The sequence below is a fragment of the Lutra lutra genome, chromosome 9 (assembly GCF_902655055.1).
Source record: "Lutra lutra chromosome 9, mLutLut1.2, whole genome shotgun sequence".
Taxonomy (NCBI): domain Eukaryota; kingdom Metazoa; phylum Chordata; class Mammalia; order Carnivora; family Mustelidae; genus Lutra; species Lutra lutra.
In genome coordinates, this window is record NC_062286.1 from 21,118,241 (window position 1) to 21,141,353 (window position 23,113).

The window sequence follows — 23,113 nt, forward strand, 5'->3', positions numbered from 1 at the left end:
CTTGTGGGCGTGGCTTGAGCTGGAGTTTGCAAGCAATGACGGGATTGGTTGAAGAGAGGTCCGCCCTAGACCCCACTGCGCCTGCGCACGTTCTGTTTGCTTCAGGCCTGAGCTACGTGGTAACCGCCCCCCACTGCGAAGTGCGTCGCGCTGTTGTCGCGTCTGCGTCAGCGGCCGTCGCTGCGGCTGCGTGTGGGCTTTTCCAGGTACCGACCGGAGTTGTCGCTGACTGGTGGCATCCGAGAGACAGGTGTTCGTCATGCAGTTGAAGCACCTGAGGACCCTGCTGAGCCCTCAGGTGAGGAGTTGCGTGCCTCTTCCCTCCCTCGCCAGCCTTAACGTTCCCAGAGAAGTGGGGGAACTGAAATCTCACGATGTTGAGCGCCTACTGCATGCGGAATCTCTGCTCGGCCGGTAGTGTGCGGTAGTCAAGACGGACCGCTAACCTCGGTAGCTTTCATTCCGTTTCATTTGACAGCAGTTGTGTAGGAGGCCCCGTGCTGGGCGCACAGGGAAACAGCGAACCTAAGTCTGCGCCCAGTTGAACAAGCGCTTTAGGTAAAAGCCCCAAAGACGGAGTGCGGAAGACCTCACGTTCCTTCTGATGATGAAGATCTCAGACTCGGAAAAGGCTGGGCACCGGGGGAGGAACCATGCTGAAGAAAGGCTGGGTTTTGGAGCTAGGAGACCAGCACTCAAGTCCTAGTGCCAGCTCCACTTTCAATAAATGGTCCAGTCCCGCTGACTTGAAGCCCTGGGCACACAGTCTCTGAGCGCCCACCCAACTGCTTCATTTGGAAGATGGGAGTAACAATAATAGCAACCTGAGGGGGTTTGGAGGAAGAGTTAAAGAAAGTCACGTGCGCAAAAGCCCTCGCGAACTAAAAAGCCCTGTAGAAACCGATAGACGAGAGAGAACATTCAAAATTCAAAGGATAGACTCATACAAAGCTAATGATAGTATCTGCCATAAGTGAACGTTTCCTATGTAGCAAGACAGCATAATTTCAGGAGTTAGGATTGTGGTTTGTGGAGTCAGACATACGAGGATTTAAATCTTGGTTCTATCCCCTTATGAACTGTGTATGTAAATTTGAGCAAATTACTTAACTTTTCTGAAATCAGATTCCCCATCTGTAAAATATGCATAATCATATCTGTCTCAGCGTTATGAAGTAAAAGGACAATGCATATTGAGCATTTATCAAAATGCCTAGTCCCGGTAAAATCTTGTTAAACGTTAGTTTTTATTATTCTACTCCCTGCCCCCATTGAATCCTCAACGACAGTGCTGTGAGGAATGAGGAAGGCTTCACAGCGAATGTGGTATTAGGAGAATAGAGGGAAATTAGAACAAAAGAGAGAAGTGCTCATTGCTCAGGAAACTGCCCCCGAAATTGTAATTTAAAAATTCCTTTACCCTAATGGAATACTTGGAAGTGAAAATCCCCTTCAGTCTTTCAAAATAAGGTGTCATGATGCAGGGTAGGGCAAACGCCCAGGATTGGCAAAATGATGAAGGCAGATGATGAGCAAGGAAACCGAGGAACCCTCAGCCCTTCAAACCTAATTGAATCAAGCGGTGGAGGGGGGTAAAGGTGGTGGTGTGGCTATTTTCTGACTCTGAGGATTTTGATGGAGGGGAGAAAACCAAAAAAGGCCTTTTAAACCTGAGACTTTGGAGGTAAGTGGGTTAGGAGTGAAAAGTAACAAAGTTTCAAACCAGAGCTCTGGAGCCCAAGTAATTAATCACACAATTGGAGCAGAAGCTCAATGTTTGATTTCAAGGAGGGAAGTCCTTAGTGCAGAACCATTGAGGACAGATGTGGAAGAGAATAATCGACTGGGAGATGATCGCTTCAAAATTGAACTTCTGAGCAGTGCGTAGTTTGGTGGTGGTGGGGGATTTTAAAAAAACAACAACAACAACAACAAAACACTAAGCTGGTGGCATTTTCATCCTAAATCTCAACTCTGATTGTTTTACTCCCCATTCCAGAACTTTCACTGTCTTTTTCCTACCAAATAAGCCCAAACTCCTTGGCCAAATTTCAGTCTTTTTGTGCTGGCCTCACTGTTTTTCCTGCCTTACTTCGTCTGTTCTATTTGCAAGATAGTTTCAGCTAAATTAAATTACTGTCTCTTAATGAGATTTGCCTTTGCTCCTCTCATTGCTTCTGCTTCAGATAACTTCCCCCATTTAACTACATCCAATTCTTCAAACCTTAAAGTTGGTCATTTAAACATAAAACGATTTCAGGCTTCTCCAAACTATCATCGTGCTTTGTACAGGCCTCTCTAATGGGATTTTTCCTGTTTTGCACCATGTTATTAGCCTGGGGGCACAGACCGTATTTTGCTCTTTGTCTTCCTCTCAACCCCTGGCTCCATGCCTTTCTCAGTAAGGTATTCAAAAAATATTGAATGAGGAGTGCCTGGGTGGCTAAGTCATGAAGTGTCCTCAGCTAGGTCATGATCCAGGGTCGTGGGATTGAGCCCCACATTGGGCTCCCTGCCCACTGGGAAGCCTGCTTCTCCCTCTCCCGCTCCCCCTGCTTGTGTTCCCTCTCTCGCTCTCTGTCAAATAAATAAATAAAACCTTTAAAAAATAATATTGAATGAAAAAAAATGTATATATTGAATGAATGGCTGAAGACCAGAACCTATTAAAAAAAAAAAAAAACAACTTATCAGACCAATTGAATTTACTTCATTTGAGCTATGAAGGAGCAAGGCCATTGCAGGGGCACATCGGTACAGTTGATTCTGCGTGTCACCTCGAAGTGTATTTGCATTATGGGTTTCTAAAGCACCTTGTTCTCCTGGGCCAGGGTTATAGCCTTGGAGACCAGGATGCATCTTTTGTTTTAAGGACTGTGATGTGGAGAAATGACCAAAGTCACACTAGAGCTAAAGGAACTAGAAATGCTTTTGTCACTCTAGACGAACAGCTGGGCTTCCTTTTGCCCCCTCTGCCTCTGCAGGATGGAGCTGCAAAGGTGACCTGCATGGCTTGGTCCCAGAACAATGCCAAGTTTGCCATCTGCACAGTGGACCGAGTGGTGTTGCTATACGATGAACATGAGGAGCGGAGAGATAAATTCTCCACCAAACCAGCTGACATGAAGGTGAAGAGAGTACTCTGTGTGACCTTAACCTGTTGATGGGGTCTTAGGAATCTGAAAAACTTCCTAACTCACTTCCCCAGCCATCTGCCTAGGAAATGGCCTGCCCCATCTTTTCTCAGGATAAATCCCTCACGCTCAATACAGTCACACAAACACCTTTTCTTCTCTTTTCTCTACCGTGTGTACTCATGACTTTTTTTTTCTTTTCCTTTTTTAACTCTTAGTATGGCAGGAAGAGCTATATGGTGAAGGGCATGGCTTTTTCTCCTGATTCCACTAAAATTGCCATAGGACAGACCAACAACATCATCTATGTGTACAAGATTGACGAAGATTGGTGAGGATAGAGACTGGGAGGTGGGGGTGACCTGGAAAAGAAGGTGAAGGCAGGAAGAAATGTCTCATTGGGGAAAGGGGAGTAGAGAAGATGATGATCCAGGCTGGGACATGGAGAGCAAAGGCCTTCCCGAGTCTGTTGCTGCTTCCCTATCTGTGCCTGCCTCATGTGTTGTAAGATCCCATCCCTGGTGGAATCAGCCTAAGGTCAGCATGAGGACCTGTGATGGGAGCCCTTGGTGACACAGCATCTTTGTTCCTGTTCTAAAACTACTCAGGCTCCATTTTATGCCTCCTTTCAAGGCTCCTATGGAACAGTAGGAAACATTAGGGGGAGCAGGGAATGTATCTGGTCTTTCTTCCCTTCCCCCAGCATCACATGTGGCACTTTCTTTATGAAAGTGTTTTTAATATGTTTTCCCTCCTTTTATTTGGCAGGGATAACAAGACAGTCATCTGTAACAAATTTATCCAGACAATAAAGTTCAGACCTGTCTCTGGGAGATTTGGATGAACAAACATATATCAATATAGATACTTGTAAATGTAACCGGAAGTTGCATTTTTAACTTGTCCATCTGACCTTTCCAACTGAGAGGATGGAGGATGGTGCTGCGTGGCTGCCCATCCTCCTTGCTTTCCTCCTTGAGCCCGGCTGTGTCCTCTTCTCTGCTGTAGGCGACTTGGGTGGTGGCATGTGGCAGGGGGTTCAGTTTGTTATAAATGCGCTGGGCGACATGGACAGGGTTATCCTTTTCATGATTTCCTCCTTCCAGAGTGCTGTCACTTGTCTGCCGTGGCCAGCAGAGCAGCACATCATTGTTTTGGACTTCTGAAGGGAAGGGAAAGGAGGAAGAGAAACATAGGAGAGGTTGTGGGTGGGGATAATGGTTCTGGAGAGAGAAATACGGTTAAATGTCTCCCTGAGGGTCAAGTTATATATTGGGGGAGAAAACGGAAGACCAGTTTTTTGTTATTTCTTTTTCTTTCCTTAGGATCTGGGTGGGATTGAAAGGAACCTAACCAGACTTGTATCCATTTTCCCATTTTCAGGTTCGTTTAGCAAACACTAAAACTAATAAATCATCTACCATCTGTGGGACAGATTCTTACGTGGTATCACTGACAACAAAGTGAGTAAGGAAGAGCAGTATCCCAAGCTTGGAGACATAGGAAGAAGCGATGGGGATGTCGGGACTGGGAGACTATAATATGGAAGATGGGGAGGACTGGTAGCAGGAGCCCAGGTAGGGTAATGTTTGACACAGAAGCGGGATTTCTTGGTGAGACAGAGTAATCTCTTTCTTCCTCTTCCTCTTCCTTTATACACTCACTTTTTTAGTTCCTCTGGGAAAGGAATTCTCTCTGGTCATGCAGATGGCACCATTGTTAGGTATTTCTTCGATGATGAAGGCTCTGGAGAGTCACAGGTATGACTAAAGGATGCTGTGAGATGGGCGTAGAAACCCAAAATCCCTCCTAGGGGAGGTTGAACATTAAGATTGAGATGGTTGGCTGGGGGCACATTTAGATGCAGCCACAGAGAGAATTTTCATTCAGGAGGTCACAGCTTAATATTTGTGGGCAAGGAGGATTCTGAGAGTAAGGGAAAGTGAAAATTATTCTTATCTATGTAAAAAGTGTATTTATATGTATAAATTCATAGGAAAAAAAGTCATTCTCAAGAGAGAAAAGGGAAAGGGTGGGGGAGAAAAGGAATGTTTATGTTTTATTTGATGTAATTCTCTATTGTTTGAATAACTTACCTTAAGAATTACTTGCAGAGGGAGCCTGGCGGGCTCAGTTGGTGGGTCATGTGACTCTTGATCTCAGGGTTGTGAGTTTGAGTGCCACATTAGGTGTAGAGATTACTTAATAACTAAAACTTAAAAAAAGAAAAAAGTAACCCCTTTCTGCCTGGGTGACTTTCTCCAAACTAGGAAAAATCCGGCCTTAGCCTAAAGCACTCTCCCCTGAAACTAGAGAATCTCTTCTTTCCTTTTGACTCCAACCTAAAAATACGACATTAAAGGCAGGAAAGAGAAATTCGCACTTTATTGGAAGCCAAAAGAGATTTAAAAAAAAAGAATTACTCATGTAATAATTAAATTGATTTCTTGTGTGAAGAAAGAGTTGTATGCTCCGTGTGGACCTACCCAGTGTTAGTTAATGTGTAGGATATGTCCCTTTGGGGACCTTATAGGTGTTTACTAAAGAACTCAACATACAGGCCTTTTGAGGTTTCCTCTTGAGGACAATGTCAGACGTGTGTGTGTATGTCATACATATGTGTGTAAGAGTATAAAACCTAAAGACAGTTTGTGAAGTTCTCCAGATTAGGATGTGTTGGGGTGGGGAAATGTTGGGAGGAAGATTTATACAGGGTATAAATTTTTCCTAGAAAGGAAGAATCCCTGGCTGAGGCTGTCAGAGTCAGAGCGATTGGAACCCTTTACTTCTGTCTTAGGGGAAGTTGGTTAACCACCCATGCCCACCCTATGCCTTGGCTTGGGCAACCAACAGCATTGTGGCTGCAGGCTGTGGTCGGAGAATTGTAGCCTATGGAAAGGAAGGCCACGTGCTACAAACTTTTGATTATAGCCGTGACCCTCAGGAGCGGGAGTTCACCACCGCTGCTGCAAGCCCTGGGGGCCAGTCTGTTGTGTTGGGAAGTTATGACAGGTGGGTCCCTTTCCGTGTGCATCTTCTGTCTACTTTCCCTGTGTACACCTTGCTCTAGCCCAGTTATTTTCAGCCAGAGTGGGAGAATGGTTGGAAATCAAGTGTAGGTTGAAAGAGATCCTCAGGTTTTAATTCACTCACTTCCCTTTTCCTGCTCCCACCATCTGTTGGGACTCTGGCAGTTCCACAAAACACCAGGATTTTGTGTCTCTGTGCCTCTGCCTGGGACTCCACAGTGGAATTCATCTCCACTCTCTTTGTATTACCATTGCCTCTTTTCAGACCACTGGCTCAGTGTTTGTCGCATGATATTACACTTTGGTGTTTATAGTTATCTGGCTAAATTGAAACGCCCTTGAGAAGAGGGCCTATTCATTTTTTTTTTTTTTTAAATCTCCAGTGGCTAAATTAGCATCCAGTACATAATGTATGCTTAAATGTTTGGTGAAGGAAGGAAGGAAGGATGGAAGGAAGGAAGGGATGGATGATGGAAGGGTAAATAAAATAAATAAAATAAATAAAGGGCCCCGGTCCCCTCACATCAGCTTTATTAGTCCTGTCCTTTTATCCCCTTTGATGTCATGTGGGTCTCTTCCTTCCTTTTCTCTGTTTCTTTTTCCTTATTTCTCCCTTGCTAACAGCTCACTTTTCTCACCAGCCATGATCTCCTTTTGTTTTCTCCACTCCTATCGCTCTCACCCCATTTTACTTTTGGCTTGATTTTCCCAACTTCCTTCCTTTGAACCTTTTTGTCCTCTCGTATGAGATTCCCTAGCATGTGTGTTCTCTTTCACTTCCTTTCTTCTCCTATACAGTGAGACTCATTGCCTTCAGTTACCCACCCATTTCCACCCTTTTGTTCAGTCTCCATCTCTTCTGAAATCCACCTCCTTAATTTCAGACTTCAGGTACTCCACTGGAGCCCTTGAAGAAGTATCTGGGAAGAGGCAAAGCCCAAGGAGATTGCCAACTTATATACCGTCACTGCCTTGGCCTGGAAATGGGATGGCTCACGACTCTGTGCGGTGCGTTTTACTAGTAATCCCTTTCCGCCTGGGTGACTTTCTCCAAACTAGGAAAAATCCGGCCTTAGCCTAAAGCACTCTCCCTGAAACTCGAGAATCTCCTCTTTTGACTTTTGACTCCCTTTTGACTCCAACCTAAAAATATGACATTAAAGGCAGGAAAGAGAAATTCGCACTTTATGGGAAGCCAAAAGAGACAAAGAATTCTGTAGACAGGGCTGATTTCTCCCTTTCATCCCATCACTATCCTTGAGTCCTGTGAGTGCCACCTCTTTCCATCTGGTACTTCCCAAAACTCAGCCCTTTGACTGCCAACTCTTTCCTAGATTCTAGAACTTGGGTTTCAAGGGTGTCTCTAGATATCCTTCCGATGCCTGTTACCTTTTATGTTGTCGCTTTCCCTTCTAGGGCACACTCTGTGGCGGAGTGGAACAGTTTGCTGCGTCTGGAGAAGCATTTACAAGAGTAAGTTTGAGTTGACGTATGTGGGACCTAGCCAAGTAAGCAGCTGATAGCCTACTGCACCCAAATCTCCTTCTGGACACTGCCACAGTGCCAAATTTGGCCCCTGGCAGAGCTGCTCTGGAGAACAGAGTGTATCAGGTTACTCTTTGGCAACTTTCCTTCTGTAGCACTTCCAGCTTATTGTAAGAAAAGATTTAAACACCAAATTGAAGGGGTACAGAGATCGCCACTTCCATCTTCCTGGTTTAAAACTTTACTACCTGGGGCACCTGGATGGCTCAGTCTTAAGTGTCGGACTCTTGATTTCAGCTCAGGTCATGATCTCGGGCTTGTGAGATCAAGCACCACATGGGGCTCCACGCTGGGCACGGAGTCTGTTGAAGATTCTCTCTTTCCCTCTTCCTCTGCCCCACCCGTGTCTCCATCCCTCTCTAAAACAAAACAAAACAGAAAAGGCTTTATTACCTATATGCTGTTAACTGGGGAGTTTAGGATTACGCAGGTGCATAACATTGCTTTAGGGCCTCTGAACTCACCGTGTATGACATTGCAAGGTAATTTCTTAGTTCTGAGCCCACTTTTCTATTTTTTCTACCTCTGTCCTCTTTTCCTTTTCATTTATTATTCACTGGTTCCTTCATTCTTTTTCTCTTTTTTAAAAAATTTGTTCACTTATTTGACAGAGTGTCCACACAGGAGCAGGGGAAGGCCAGAGGGAGAGGGAGCACTCGGACGTGGGGCTGAATGTGGGGCCTGATCCCAACACCCCAAGATCATGACCTGAACTGAAGGCAGATGCTTAATCAGCTGAACTACCCAGGCGCCCCCTCTTTTTTTTTTTAAGATTTTATTTTTAAATAACTCTACACCCCACTTGGGGCTCAAACCCACAACTGAGATCAAGAGTTGCATGCTCCTCTGACTGAGCCAGCCAGGCTCCCCTGTTCTTTCATTTTCTGTCCATTCTCTATACATGAGCACTGCTAGGACAGAGAATACAAAGATAATTGTCTGTATTCTATTGTTCCTTAATGAGGATCATTTTAGCAAAGAGGTATATGAAATGACAGTATGATCAGTATACACCATGATTAAAGTAATCACAAAGATTTTCACAAGAGGTACAGGAATGTAAGGAGAGTGATTAGTTTTACCCCGTATGTATTATGTATTAGCATTGAAGGAGATAATCTCTGAAAACATTTTGTAAATCGTAAAGCACTGTGTGAATGGGAGGTGTCATTTTTACCAACAATAGCCTAGGCTAGGTGAGGAGACAAGAGACTAGCTTTGTTTAACACTGTGGAGGTGGGCACGGCAGGTTCACCCCTCTTTGGGGTTGAGGGAAGCCTCAGGGAGCTCAGACTTGTACCTTACCAAGGTGATTGTGAAGAATCTGTCATCAGGGACCCAAGTGGTACTGAAATCACACTATGGCTACGAGGTGAAAGAGGTAAAAATCCTCAGAAAGGAACGTTACCTGGTGGCCCACACGTCAGACACGCTGCTGTTGGGGGACCTGAACACTAATCACCTTAGTGAGGTAGGAACCCCAGGCGGAGGGGTGGGGAGTGGAGCATCGTGAGCTGCTACTTCCGGGGAACCTGGGTCCCTAAGGGGGAAGATCTCTAAGGAAAAGCTCTAAGATGCTGGCGTTGGGGACCTGGTGGACCTGGGAGTGAGACCCTGGAGATTTAGAATCCTGGCATGGGAATTCCCACTGTTGGACTGTTTGTACAGCGTCTCTCAGAAGCCTAGAAGCCTAGGGCAGAATGTGACACAGCACCCCACTTGTGGAGCATCAGGGCCTTCCTAAACTCCTTCTCTCTGCCTCCTACCCCATTCTTCTCTCAGCGTTGTCTTGGATACTTACCCACATTGTTCTTATGTCCTCTCCCTCTTTTACAGGTGGCTTGGCAGGGATCTGGTGGCAATGAGAAGTATTTCTTTGAAAATGAAAATGTGAGTAGAGCTTGATTAACCAACCATCACCATCTCAGTAAACCTCCTAGCTAAGAGAGAGCAGATAAAGAAAGGAGGACGAGATAGGCAGAGGAACAGAATAAAGAGAAAAGTGGGAGTCACTTTGCACTGACAAGACATTTCCCTCTACTACTGTTGACCGTGCAGACTTGTTCATGCAAACTTCCCACCACGTGACAGTTCCCTTCATCCCCAGGTGTGCATGATCTTCAATGCTGGAGAGCTAACCCTGGTGGAGTATGGGAGTCATGATACCCTGGGTTCTGCACGTACTGAATTCATGAACCCCCACCTCATCAGGTAACCCCACAAGGTTCTCTAAATTTTTGAAACTCAAAGAAGTCTCTTTTAACTTCTAAGTCCTGTATCCTCAAGATTAATCTAAAAACTTCATCCCGTATGGTACTTTGGGTCCTTGCTCAACATCCCGATGGCTCAAGTGCATTCTGCCTTACCTCACCCTTCGTGTTTCAGTGTCCGTATTAATGAGCGGCGTCAACGAGGGATGGAAGACAATAAGAAATTGGCTTATCTTGTTGATGTTAAGACTATTGCTATAGGTAAGCCTCTCTCATAGTTCTGATAACAAAACAGAAGTTTATAGTATGCTTCCATATCACAGGGGTGTGTAAAGTGAAGAATGCAGGAATCTGAGAGGCACCAGGTAAATGTATGGCCCTGCTCTCCCAGAGGATGTGGGAAGTGTTCTAATCCACGTGTGCGAGTCTGCGTCTAGCTGTAGAGATACAGATATACTGTTATGCATATCAGCTTGTCCCTATAATTATTCATGTTCTTTAGGCATGTATCTTAGGGCTAGGAATTGTGAACTGTAGAGCGGAACCATCAGTAAATTTATGAATTTTCCTGTTTAGACTTAGGACATAGGATAATGGACTGTTCGAACCGGAAGGGGACTTATTTTTTGTAGAGTTTGACATTGGTAGCCAGTGATGACAAAATTTGTTTGAATTTCACAAGTGTTCACATAAATAAATACATCTTATTTTACATACTAATAATTAACTCTGGGGACACCTGGGTGGCTCAGTCAGTTAAGAACCTGCCTTCAGCTCAGGTCATGATCCCAGAGTCCTGGGATCAAGTCCCACATCAGGCTTCTTGCTCAGCAGGGAGCCTGCTTGTCCCTCTGCTTTCTGCTCTCCCTGCTTGGGCACTCACTCTCTCTGACAAATAAATAAGTAAAATCTTTAAAAAAATTAACTGTATCATGAAATGTTTCAAGCATAGAAAAATGTATTTAGAACAGCACAGTATTCCCTATGATGTATAGAGAATAACATATCCATATAGCATCGTTAAGAACAAGGGTCTAGAGTCAAACCTCCCCACTTCTGCAATTATACCTGTGTGATCATAGGTCAATTTCTTAACCTTTCTGTATCTCAATTTCCTCATCCACAAAATGGGGATAAAAATCGTACCTACCTTATATGAAAAGCACTTAGACTAATGTCTGGCAGATAATAAGCTCTTAATAAATGTTAGCTATTAATATTATTATTACTGGTGTACCCATACCTAGTTCTTTTTTTTTAATATAGACTTTATTCATTTATTTGACAGACAGAGATCACAAGTAGGCAGAAAGGCAGGCAGAGAGAGGAGGAAGCAGGCTCCCTGCTGAGCAGAGAGCCCGATGCGGGGCTTGATCCCAGGACCCTGAGATCATGACGTGAGCCGAAGGCAGAGGCTTTAACCCACTGAGCCACCCAGGCGCCCCTAGTTTGTGATTTTTGAGGTCTCGTTTAAGAAGTTTCCCTGGGGCACCTGACAGGCTGAGCCAGAGGAACATGTGACTCTCGATCTCAGGATCGTGATTTTGAGCCCCAAGCTGGGTGTAGAGTTAAATAAAGAAAGAAAGAAAGAAAATTTTTAGAAAAGAAGAACTTTCCTACTCCCTCCTATATTTTCATATTTTTAGATTTTGCTTGTCACCTGGAATTAATTTTCATGCATCATGTGGGCGTGGCTCGTATTTTACTTTGTCCATGTTTAACCGTTTATTGGAAATCCGTTCTGCACTCATGGATTCGTAATGTCACCTCTTATAAATCAAGTTTCCAAATACATATGGGTCTGTTCTTAAGATACTTTTACAGTTCATGAGTTTTATGTTTCACATCCGGTTGTTGAGTTGTAATGGAAATGGTGTAGTGTGGCAGCCCATGTTCCAGGGGCAGTAATGAGCTGTGAGACTTTGGACAAGTCATCCCATTACACAGGGCTCAACTTCAATAGTATAAAAAATGACAGAGTTCTTCTCTTAACCTTCTTTCATTAGTGACCCCTTTGAGTATCTACTTACAATCCTAGATCCTGGGATGCCTGGGTGGCTCAGTTGGTTAGGCGACTGCCTTGAGCTCAGGTTGTGATCCTCGAGTCCCGCTTTGGGCTCCCTGCCTGGCAGGGAGTCTCCTTCTCCCTCTGACCCTCCCCCCTCTCATGCTCTGTCTCTCTCTCTCCCTCTCAAATAAATAAATAAATAAAATCTTTTTTTAAAAAAAAAGCATAGATCAGGGCACCTGGGTGGCTCAGTGGGTTAAGCCGCTGCCTTCGGCTCGGGTCATGATCTCGGGGTCCTGGGATCGAGTCCCGCATCAGGTTCTCTGCTCAGCAGGGACCCTGCTTCCCTCTCTCTCTCTCTGCCTGCCTCTCTGCCTCCTTGTGATCTCTGCCTTTCAAATAAATAAATAAATAAAATCTTTAAAAAAAAAAAAGCATAGATCCTTTCCCAGAAGAATATACATAAACATATAATTTTGTATATAATTTCAGGGTGTTCACAGAGATAGGGTCCCACAGCTCTAGTATTCTGTGACTCTACTTACAAATTGAGACACTGAAACATGGCTTTATCAAGGTGGCTTTTAATTAGAGGAAATTTCATTTTTCAGTTGGTCTTCCCAGTTGTAGACATTAGCTGGCTTTTGGTCTTGAGCTTCAGCACAGATCATGGCGGGACGTTGCACATTGGTAACGTATACAAATAAGAGCTGTGGATGCGCCGTGTTCAGGAGACTCCCTGAAAGCATCCTAGCCAGTCCTTAAGTGTGATCCTATCTTACATTGTCTGCAAAATTCACACCAAACTAAAAGACTTATCCTCAGCACTCTCAGCCTGACTTTAATCAGAGGTTCCTTCTGTTCTGTCTGTGTGCCTTCTCCACTGTTTGCCCCTCGGGGCTCTTACATCATTGACACTCAAAGTGCAGGGAAGTCCTTGCAGCAAATATGTTCATAGAGGTCATTTCATCCATCAGCTTTCTCTTCGTGGTTGTGCTGGAACTGGGGCTCTTCCTTAAAGTGCTCAGTGCTGCCTTCCAGAGGATTTCTTGAGTAACGGATGCCCGTTGCTCTGATGTGTTCTGATCTGCTATGAGACAACTCCAAGATCCCAGAGAGGAATCTCATTTCTTGATGGATCTGGACCTTTTGAGTTAGCTACAGAGTTAAACAAAATCTCTACAATTTTAGTAGAAATCTAGTATTGTAAGCATCTTAGCAAAATTATGTCATATTCCTCATACTCTACACTGATGTAATAAATTTCTTAAAGCCCAACATAATCATCAAAGGCAAGACTTTTGCATGCTGCCTTGTGTCCTGTATATGATTATGTGGACTCTGTCTTCTTAACCCTGTCTCCTTTACTTTGTAGTGGATCTGACTGGTGGCTACAACAATGGCACCATCAGCCATGAGAGCCGTGTGGATTGGCTGGAACTTAATGAAATGGGACCAAGCTTCTCTTCAGGGACCGGAAACTTCGTGTAAGAAGGGTTTCTAAGGCCTTAGCCATTGAGGAGTCCATAGAGGATGTGGTACTACCTGTTGCCAGGGATTGCGGGGGGCAGGATGGGCATAATTTCTTGGTGCACTATGCCATTAACATAGCAAAAGGCACAGAAGAATCAACCTTGTGTCTGATATCACAGCCCATCTGTTATCATAGCCCATACCTTAAGAAGATGGTATTGTGATGGCACCAAAGCCGAGAGGGAAATTTGGGAGCTGGTTTCTCTTTTATCATTCACAAGTCTGTGCCCTCTTGAGACTGCTCCCTCCGCCCGGCATGCCTGGCTGACCTTTACCCACACCTGTTGCAGCATTCGTCAGCTACACGTACCCCACAGCGTTAAGGCTGGCTCGACAGTCTTCCCCGAACTCCTTATTGACTCTGATCGCAATATGGTATCACCAAAGAGCTCAACCTCGAGGGCAAAGAGACTATCTGGTGATTTTTCATTTCATGTTCGTTGTGATGTGAAAGCCAATCACCGATTTCCAGACCATTTAATGTGCGTGGTGGCCTTACTTTTGTGATCCAGTCTGGCAACTCTGGCCCAGAGTTAAACTCTAAGAACGAAAGTCTGACCTTCAACTAACTTAAATTTCTGGGTGTAGCTCTGGGCCCACTTGGTCTCTTAGGGGCCAGAGTCAGGATGTTCCAAGTCAGCATAAACGTCGAGCATCGCAGGCTAGTAAGCTTTGGAATTCAGCATCTGCCTGACTGGTGGGTCAGCTCGGCACATTTCGTTAGAGAAATGGTTGATATCAGAAGCCACCCCGTAGCCCCTTCTGACTGTGCTGTCCACCTCTTCCTTCCGCAGTTACATCTGTACGATATTGAAAGCTGCTCTAAGACGATGATCCTCAACTTCTGCTCCTGCGTGCAGTGGGTCCCAGGAAGTGACGTGCTGGTGGCTCAGAACCGAAACAGCCTGTGTGTGTGTGGTACAACATTGAGGCCCCCGAGAGGGTCACCACATCCTCTCTTAGGGTACGTCGGTGCCAGGGGACCTCAGACATGGTGTCCCACTGATCAGTTACGGCCCTGAGGAAGCTCCAAAGGTTATTTGGTTTTCTCTGGCGCACCACCCATCCTCTCTGTGATAGAGTCGGCAAGTGAAGCTTAGATCCTTCCCCACAGTGCGCTAGGCCCCAGAACGTCCTTGTTCAGATTCCTGACATTGTGTCCTGTCCTCTCTATTGCAGTGGCCCTGGGAATTCACCAGGTCATAATGAGTTCTCTTAGGCTGGAAGAGCCCCCATAGCGGGGCAGTTCTGTCAGTTCCTGGGTGAGGATTCGCTGTTGTAAGCTGTCCAGAGCTCCTTTTCTTATCAGACTGAAGATCAGTCACTCTCCTGTCCCGCCAGCATCACGTACATTCCAGCGACCTTCCAGAATCTGGGAGGGAAAACGAGAGAGGCCCCTGTGCTAGGCTAGGATGACTGGTGTGGGTACAGAGCAAGCATGTGATAGTTCTTTTTGCCTTTTTTCTATATCTCTTCTTTCCCTCCTCTCTTTCCTCATTTTAGACTAATTAAGTTTGGCGCTTGGGGGTTATTCTGTCCTTTTTTTTTTTTTTTTTTTTTTAAAGATTTTATTTATTTATTTGACAGACAGAGATCACAAGTAGGCAGAGAGGCAGGCAGAGAGAGAGAGGAGGAAGCGGGCTTCCCGCCGAGCAGAGAGCCCAATGTGGGGCTCGATCCCAGGACCCTGAGATCATGACCTGAGCCGAAGTCAGGGGCTTTAACCCACTGAGCCACCCAGGCGCCCCTATTCTGTCCTTTTTTAAACACATTTTTCAAATTTTTGCTTTGGAGGTCATACATTTGACTCCTGTAGTGGTTACCCTTGGAAGTTGACCATACCCTTAAATTATTCTGCATAGTTTCAACTTATTTAGCATCTGACCCCTGGCAAATGATACAAGGACCTTAACTTTGATTACCTCCCCTTTGCCATTTTTGCCCAGTATTTTTTTATCCCCAAAGTGAGACGTTATTCTTTTACACAGCCGGAATTTGGTTACATTTGCCATCATGGTGCCAGTTTCTCTGCGCATTCTTTCTTTTTGAATTGCTGACCTTTGCTCTGGAGTTACCTACCTCCTTGAGAGAAAGTGTTTCAAAGATGAACGCTCAGTTTCGAAAATTACCGAAATGGAATGATCTGAAAATGTTTTTATTTGGCGTGTTCTTGAAAGAACAGTTTGACAGTTTTTCTTAGTCTTTTGCAAATACTGTCGTCCCATTGACTGACCCTCTTAGTTCTGAGAAGTTTATTCACAGCTCCTTGTGTTGTCTTGTTGCTTTTTTTTTTTTTTTTTTAAAGATTTTATTTATTTATTTGACAGAGAGATCACAAGCAGGCAGAGAGGCAGGCAGAGAGAGAGGAGGAAGCAGGCTCCCTGCTGAGCAGAGAGCCCGATGCGGGGCTCGATCCCAGGACTCTGAGATCATGACCTGAGCCGAAGGCAGCGGCTTAACCCACTGAGCCACCCAGGCGCCCCTCTTGTTGCTTTTTTAAAAAAGATTTTATTTATTTATTTGAGAGAGCAAGGGGAGGGGCAGAAGGAGAAGCAGACTCCCCACTGAGCGGGGAGGGATTAGGGGGGCTTAATCCCATAACTCCAGGATTGTGACCAGAGCCTAAGGCAGAGGCTTACCCGACTGAGCCACCCGGGCGTCCCTGTCTAGTTGTTTTTTTTTTTTAAGACTTTATTTATTTATTTGACAGACAGAGATCATAAGTAGGCAGAGAGGCAGGCAGAGAGAGAGGAAGGGAAGCAGGCTCCCTGCCGAGCAAAGAGCCTGATGTAGGGCTCGATCCCAGGACTCTGGGATCATGACCTGAGCTGAAGGCAGCGGCTTTAACCCACTGACCCACCCAGGCACCCCTGTCTAGTTGGTTTTAAAGTCTTTTTTTTTTTCACCATTCTGAAGCTTCAGTACATTATGTCTGCATATAAATGTCCTTTTACTTAACTGTGCTTGGTGTGTATGCGCACGCGTGTGCGTTTGTGTGTGTGTGTGTGTGTCCCATCTGCGAGGACACCTTGTTCCTCAGCCGTGAGCTCTTTAAATGTTGCTGCTTCTCTCGAACTCTCTTTCTCAACCTCAGAATTCTAATTAAGTATGTGTTCCGTTTCCTGTCCTGTCTTTGTGCCTCTATAACCTCTTATTCGTCCTTCCTCCTCCTCGCTCCATAATACATTCTGGATAATTCCTTAAGAAACATCTTGCAAGGGGTGCCTGGGTTGCTTGGCCCTTAAGTGTCTGCCTTTGGCTCAGGTCACGATCCCAGGGTCCTGGGATCGAGCCCCTGCATGGGGCTCCCTGCTCAGCAGGAAGCCTGCTTCTCCCTGTCCCTCTCTCCCATCCCCTTGCCTATTTCCCTCTCTCTCTGTCAAATAAATAAATAAATACAATTTTTAAAAAATTATTTAAAAAAAAAGAAACATCTTGCAAGTCAGGGGTTCGCTTTCACCATTGTCTCATCTGCTATTGAAATCACCCACTGAGTTTTCTTACTTCAAATATTGAATTTTTCATACAGTTTTATTTGGTTCTTTCTCTAGTCTGCCTGGTCATTTTTTCTAGTATATTTGCTGCTGAAGCGAACACACCGTGGCCATTTTTTATAGTCTCTTGTCTCTTGCTTAATTTTTCATTCCATCTCTTAGGTCTTTAAACATTTTACATTTCTTTCATATTCCATAACTGATTTCTTCCGTAATTGTTATTTTTAATATTGGAAATCCTTGGAGGTCCACAAGTGCTGTAGTTATTGTTATTGTTTACTCCTTTATGGTGGTTAACTTCTATTTTGGTACCTTTTTTTATTGGGGGGCTGACGTTACATTGAACATAATTTTTAGAATCTCAAGGGCCTAACATGGGCATGTTTTCCTCTAGAGATGATCAGTGTTTGCTTTTGCAGGAATCGGGCATACTAATGATTTTTGTTCCCTTTCCTGAAGAGAAGATCCCAGATTTCATGACTAACAGATTCTCAGAATCACCCCCTCATCCTGCTGGAGGACCCCTGGTTTATTCATCCGCTGCTGTGTTTGCCATCAGGGCAACTGTACCCTTTCCACTTGCTCCCCTGTTTTTTCCTGCTCAGGTTTTAGCTTACTGGCTTTTTCCTTTTTATGTTTTCCTTTCCTTTTCTGCTTTCCTCCTTTTCTTTCTCTTCTCCCTTCCTTCCTTTTCTTCCCTTCCTTCCCTCCCTACTTTTCCTTTCCTTTCCCCCTCCCTCCCTTCCTTCCTCCCCATGGGAGACTAGGAAGCATGCCTAGTGATTTCTTCAGGTGACCTAAGCAACAAATGTATTAACAAGTACGGCCCAGGTTAAAGTTGTATTTTAACAAGACTCAAGCTAGAAGCAAAAGTGGTTACACACTTTGTCAGTTTACCTCCAGGCATTAGGGCGGGCACCGCTCTGAGTGTCCAGGAACCTGAGGGCATTAGTGTAGATAAGGGATTCTTACCTGCTTGAAGGAAACTAAATGCTGGGCAAACAGGGGCCACTGTAATTCCCTCAGTGTGTAAGCGCTAGGGTGGGGTAAGGCTGGGTCTGTTCTGCAGTGGAGTCAGTGGAGACACTAACCTGGAATTCGGGTGGGGGGGTGGGAACTGAAATTTTATAGGGTGATGTGGTAGGTCTGGAGCGGGGTGGGGGGAAGACCGAGGTGATGGTGACCGAAGGTGTGACAACTGTTGCCTACATGCTGGATGAGGGCCTGTTCCAGTTAGGAACGGCCATTGATGACGGCAACTACACCCGGTGAGGGGCTGGGCTGACATCCCCGTGTGGTGGTGGGAGAGGCTGATTCTGAGGCTGGAGGACCTGGGATGGGCCAGACAACTGGCCCCGTCACCCCCTGCCCCATCACCAGTGCTCCTCTGCACCCTGCTGCACCTGGACTGTTGCTTTCCTTCCTTCTCTCCTCAGGGCCACAGCCTTCTTGGAGACTCTGGAAATGACCCCAGAAACAGAGGCGATGTGGAAAACCTTGAGCAAACTGGCACTCGAGGCAAGGCAGCTCCACATCGTGGAGAGGTGAGGCAGACCAGAAGTGAGGTGCAGGCAGCTAGGAAAGATGGCCAGAGGCTATTTTCGGTGGGGGGTGTGTGTGAGACGCTCCTCCCAGTGCTAAGGCACCAGTCCCCTGCCATTACAACCAGTAACACCTTCCAGATAGTTATTCCAAACATTCTTCCATCCCAGTTTATAAGATTTTTTTGCTTTTGCCTCCCCTATGTAGGAACCCCTTCAGAGTTTTAACCCCATGCCGTCCAGTCCAGGTGTTGACATGTATTTCCGAATGCGGCATAGCAGTGTAGTTAGTAGGACAGACTTGGGGTTTTAGACTTTCGAGTTACCTGGCTCCATTTAACAGCTTGTATAGCCGTGGGTTAAGTGAACCTTTCCAAACCTTGGTTTCTCAATTTCCTCTCTGTAAATGGGAGGAATGATAGCATTTACCTCCTGGGGTGGTGAAGAAGAATCATGGGGCAGTGAAGAAAGTCGGAGAATTCTCGGTGCTCAGTAAGCGTCAGCTGCTGCTGCTTTGCCAGGAGTCCTCTCGGTCCTTCCCTTCCCGCGGCCCCACAGCTGGACGACCAGCTCGTCCTAGGGCCCTGACCCAGCGTCTTCAGAACACATCCTGAAGCTCTTACTGTCCAGCCTAGAACAGACCACACCTCTCCCTGCAGTGTCACAACAGCCTCTTAGTCTCACGGATCCTGTTCTTACACACCTAACATCTATTCATCCCACAATAGCTGAAATCATGTGTTACACCATAAATCAGATTGTGTCCTTTTTTTGCTCAGAACCTTCCAGTAGCTTACTGTGCTACTTAGTATAAGATCCACAGCCCTTGGCGTGTCCTAACTCCTTACAATATTTGGCCTCTGCCCCCTTCGTCTTCCAGGTACCCACTTGCCCCTTAGTCTCCAGCCACACTGGCATCCCTTGGGCCCTTTGAGTATCTCAAACTCATTCCTGCCATGGCACCTTACATGCGCTGTTCCCTCTGCCTGGAATAATTTTTCCCCATCTTGCGTGACTGACTTTTTCTTGTATTTAGGTCTTGGCACAAATGTCAGCTCCTCAGATAGGCCTTCTCTGAGTACCAGCTGAACTAGCCCCCTCCGTTACGGTTTATATGTACTGTCGCGCTATTCCATTTTACTCTTCTTTCTCTGGAATATCTTTGTTTGCGTACTAACTACGCAAGAACTTTACTTTACCCTAGAAAGTAAGTTCCCTGAGAGTGAGGCCCTCATCGTCGTATCCCCTTGTGTCTCTAGTGGCAGAAACCGCGTGCGGCACTTCACCAAGGCTCAGTGTACGGCTGCTGGGCCGGTGCGTCCGCGCTGATCCTGCAGTGATACTGCTGTTACTATGATTGCTTCCGTCCTGTAGGTGCTTTTCTGCTTTGGGCCACGTAGCAAAAGCTTGATTCCTGCATGAGACCAATGAGATTGCAGACCAAGTGTCTCGGGAATATGCAAGTCTTATCCTCCTGAATTATTCAGTCTCTCAAGCTGACATTTCTCTTCACACGCAGCCCCACGACCCGTCTTTCCAGCCATGGCTCACGCGCTCTGTTCTGCCCAGCCCACCTCCACCTTCGAGTCAGACCGCTCTAGAATGGCTTGCCAGACCTCATCCTTTAAGCCCCATGAAGGTTTTCAGCTTTCTGGTCTTTTAGCTTCCTCGTCTCTGTGGCCTTCCTGTCTAATAAGCCCACAATAGTCAGAATGGCTCCTGCAGTGATGACAGGATAACCAGAGCCTTCTTCCTCCCCCACAGGGAGGAGAAGGAATGGACTTTTACCAGGTCCGAGCACACCTAGCCGTGCTGGAGAAGAACTACAAGCTTGGAACAGGTGATGGGAGCAGAGGAACCAGATTGAAGAGGGGAGCTGGGCGGGAGGGGGAGTGAGGCAGCCTGAGGGGAGGAGAGAGCCCCGGGGGAGAGCTTTTAGAAAGCTTTATGAAGCTAAAATGTCACTCCTTCCTTCTGGCTCTGCTCTGTGTTAGTCCTTATAGTTATGTCTTTATAAGCTGTCTGCTGCCTCCCCATCTGCCACCACCCCCTACCCCAGGGCCTGCCCTGGCCGTGCTTGTGCACACAGGCAAATCCAGAGTTTGTGGGGCCTGAAGCTGATAGAATTTGAGGAGCCCTCCTTAAGAAATAATGCCTTGGAAGGGGCCTATGCAAATAAGGTTCCCAGGGGCTTAACCTCCTTCTGCTTTCATGATAAATCCGCCACTACTTATGCCTAAGTCAAGGGTGAGGCTTTCAGTCCCTGTGGGCTAGCATCATACCCGGGCTGAGGAGAGCCTGCTGATCCCTGATGCTCCTCTCACTTCTTGGTGTCTCTCTCTCCTCTGCCCGGATTCCCTAGAATGCCGTTGAGGAGGCTATGGACATGTACCAGGAGCTGCACCGTTGGGATGAGTGTATCGCTGTGGCTCAGGCCAAGGTACTACCAGGTCTGTCTTCTCCATGGTGCTCACAGCTCAGTTCCACCAGTACACGAAACCTCTTCTTACCAAGGAGGCTATAGGAGCTGGAACAGGGTTGGGCTGGGAGTTGGCACGTTGGTGACTGGGAGGCTTTCCGTTGTTACAGTGGGATTGGAGAAGCTTGGGAAGCAGCACAGGAAGGTGGAGGTGACTTGTCTTGCCTCTCTTGCATGTCCAGGGGCACCCAGCCCTGGAGAAGCTGCGCTGGAGTTACTACCAGTGGCTGATGGACACACAGCAAGAGGAGCAAGCTGGTGAGCTACTGGAGAGCCAGGGGGATGGACTAGCAGCCATCAGCCTCTACCTCAAAGCCGGGCTCCCTGCCAAAGCTGCCCGACTGGTGCCGGCCCGGGAGGAACTGCTAGCTAACACCGAGCTGGTAGAAAACATCACTGCAGCCCTTATCAAGGGGGAGCTGTATGAAAGGGTATGGCTGGCTTCCCGTTCCTGTCCCTCATCTCCAGGACTCAGCGCCCCCTCCTACCCAGAGCAGTCCTGGAGTGCATAGCCCCCCAGAACTGGTGGCTGAGTCTCCACCTTTGGGGGCTGATACTTGATTCTTAGTGTAGTAGGGCTGTTGTTGTAGTCACGTGGTATGTGTCAACAGGCAGGTGATCTCTTTGAGAAGATTCGAAACCCAGAGCGGGCCCTGGAGTGCTACTGTAAAGGCAGCGCATTCATGAAAGGTGCTGCCCCGGACAACCCAACCTTCCCTGTTAGAGTCTTGCCCGAATAGTCCCCCTGCACCAATTTTGTGCATGTGTTCTGGTGGATCGGCTCAGTTCTCCATCCCTCCACTTTTTTTCACCCGTTTTCCACACCCCATTTCCCTGAGTCCCATGCCTGGAAGTCTTCGCTGAGTGCCCTCTCTGTCCCTGGCAGCGGTGGAGCTGGCTCGGTTGGCATTCCCAATGGAAGTGGTGAGACTGGAAGAGGCCTGGGGGGATCACTTGGTGCAGCAGAAGCAGCTCGATGCAGCCATTAATCACTACATTGAAGCCAGGTAGAGGGGTGCAAAGGCGACTGGGTGTGAGGTCCAAGGTGATGGGGCAAGTGAGGGCACCGAGGCTCCAAGAGAGATGGCACCACGTAGGTTGGAGTAGGCATGAGGTGTCTCCCTACCTCTACCTGTCTTCCTCTTGCCTCATAGGCTCGGATGCCTTTCCCAGCTCTGCCAGGTGCTCCATTAAGGCAATTGAAGCTGCCCTGGGCGCCTGCCAGTGGAAGAAGGCCATTTATGTATTAGACCTACATGACCGGAACACTGCGTCCAAATACTATCCCCGCGTGGCCCAACACTGTGCGTCTCTGCAGGAGTATGAGGTGAGGAAAGTCCCTTGCTGGGGCTGGAGGCAATGCAGTGCCAAATGAGAAGAGAACCCAGAACCGGAAGTGGGGCCCCTCACCAAATCCTTCTTTCTGGGTCCCAGCAGCACCGGCCACCATAAGCGAGAAGAAAGCAGTTTACTTCCCTTATTTCATTCCAACATAACATAGACCCCTCTCCCAGACCTATAAAGCGAGTCTCCAGCTCTCTTCCTATGTAACTCCATGGGAGTTCCAATCTGGAATTGCCGTGTTGCAGAAATATGAGGTCCTTTTAGGTCCTTTTAAACTGCCTGTTGTATTGTCCCCATTCTGGTTTTGCCTGGTTTTTTGTTTTTGTTTTTGTTTTTGTTTTCAAAACAGTGGAGGGTGTGAGACACGATAGCCCTCTTTTCTTCTGTGTTGTGGACTAAGGGTCCCATCCCCTCCCCGCCATCCCAGCTGAGGTTTGCTCTCCCCACTGCAGGCCACTCTAAGGCTCTTGCTCTAATGCTCTTGCTCTGGGCCTTTTGTATCTGCTGTCTGGAGCACAGATTGCAGAGGAGCTCTACATTAAGGGAGACTGAACAGAAGATGCAGTAGACATGTACACATGTACGCCGATGCCAGGTCGGAACGTCTACTTCTGCCTGGCAGCTTCCGAGGGGGCTGGGGCCAGATAGAGTCACGTGACACTACTCACTCCTCTGAGACCCCGCCCCGGGAAGCTGTAGGTGGGGTTTGGGGCCCCAAACCTGGCTTCAGGGCCCCTTCCTCGTGACACCAAATACCCCTTCACCCTCCGTTCCCCCCTCAAGCACGACGAGTGGT

General features: G+C 46.8%; 1 protein-coding gene across 1 annotated transcript; it reads left to right on the forward strand.

The window, feature by feature from the left end:
* The first annotated feature begins 169 nt into the window (after window positions 1–169).
* On the forward strand, window positions 170–22,965 carry LOC125109760 (intraflagellar transport protein 172 homolog). The gene is given in 30 exon segments (XM_047746916.1): window positions 170–298; window positions 2,985–3,128; window positions 3,353–3,465; window positions 3,903–3,947; window positions 4,243–4,282; window positions 4,494–4,597; window positions 4,807–4,894; window positions 5,932–6,146; window positions 7,048–7,171; window positions 7,580–7,604; window positions 7,607–7,671; window positions 9,018–9,179; window positions 9,545–9,598; window positions 9,816–9,919; window positions 10,094–10,179; window positions 13,302–13,379; window positions 13,382–13,413; window positions 14,254–14,367; window positions 14,370–14,423; window positions 18,085–18,221; window positions 18,390–18,497; window positions 19,869–19,953; window positions 20,259–20,334; window positions 20,554–20,594; window positions 20,857–20,934; window positions 21,156–21,404; window positions 21,585–21,663; window positions 21,860–21,980; window positions 22,156–22,300; window positions 22,837–22,965. Coding segments are annotated over 30 exon segments (2,934 nt in total). The 5' UTR covers window positions 170–259.
* Window positions 22,966–23,113: the final 148 nt, after the last annotated feature.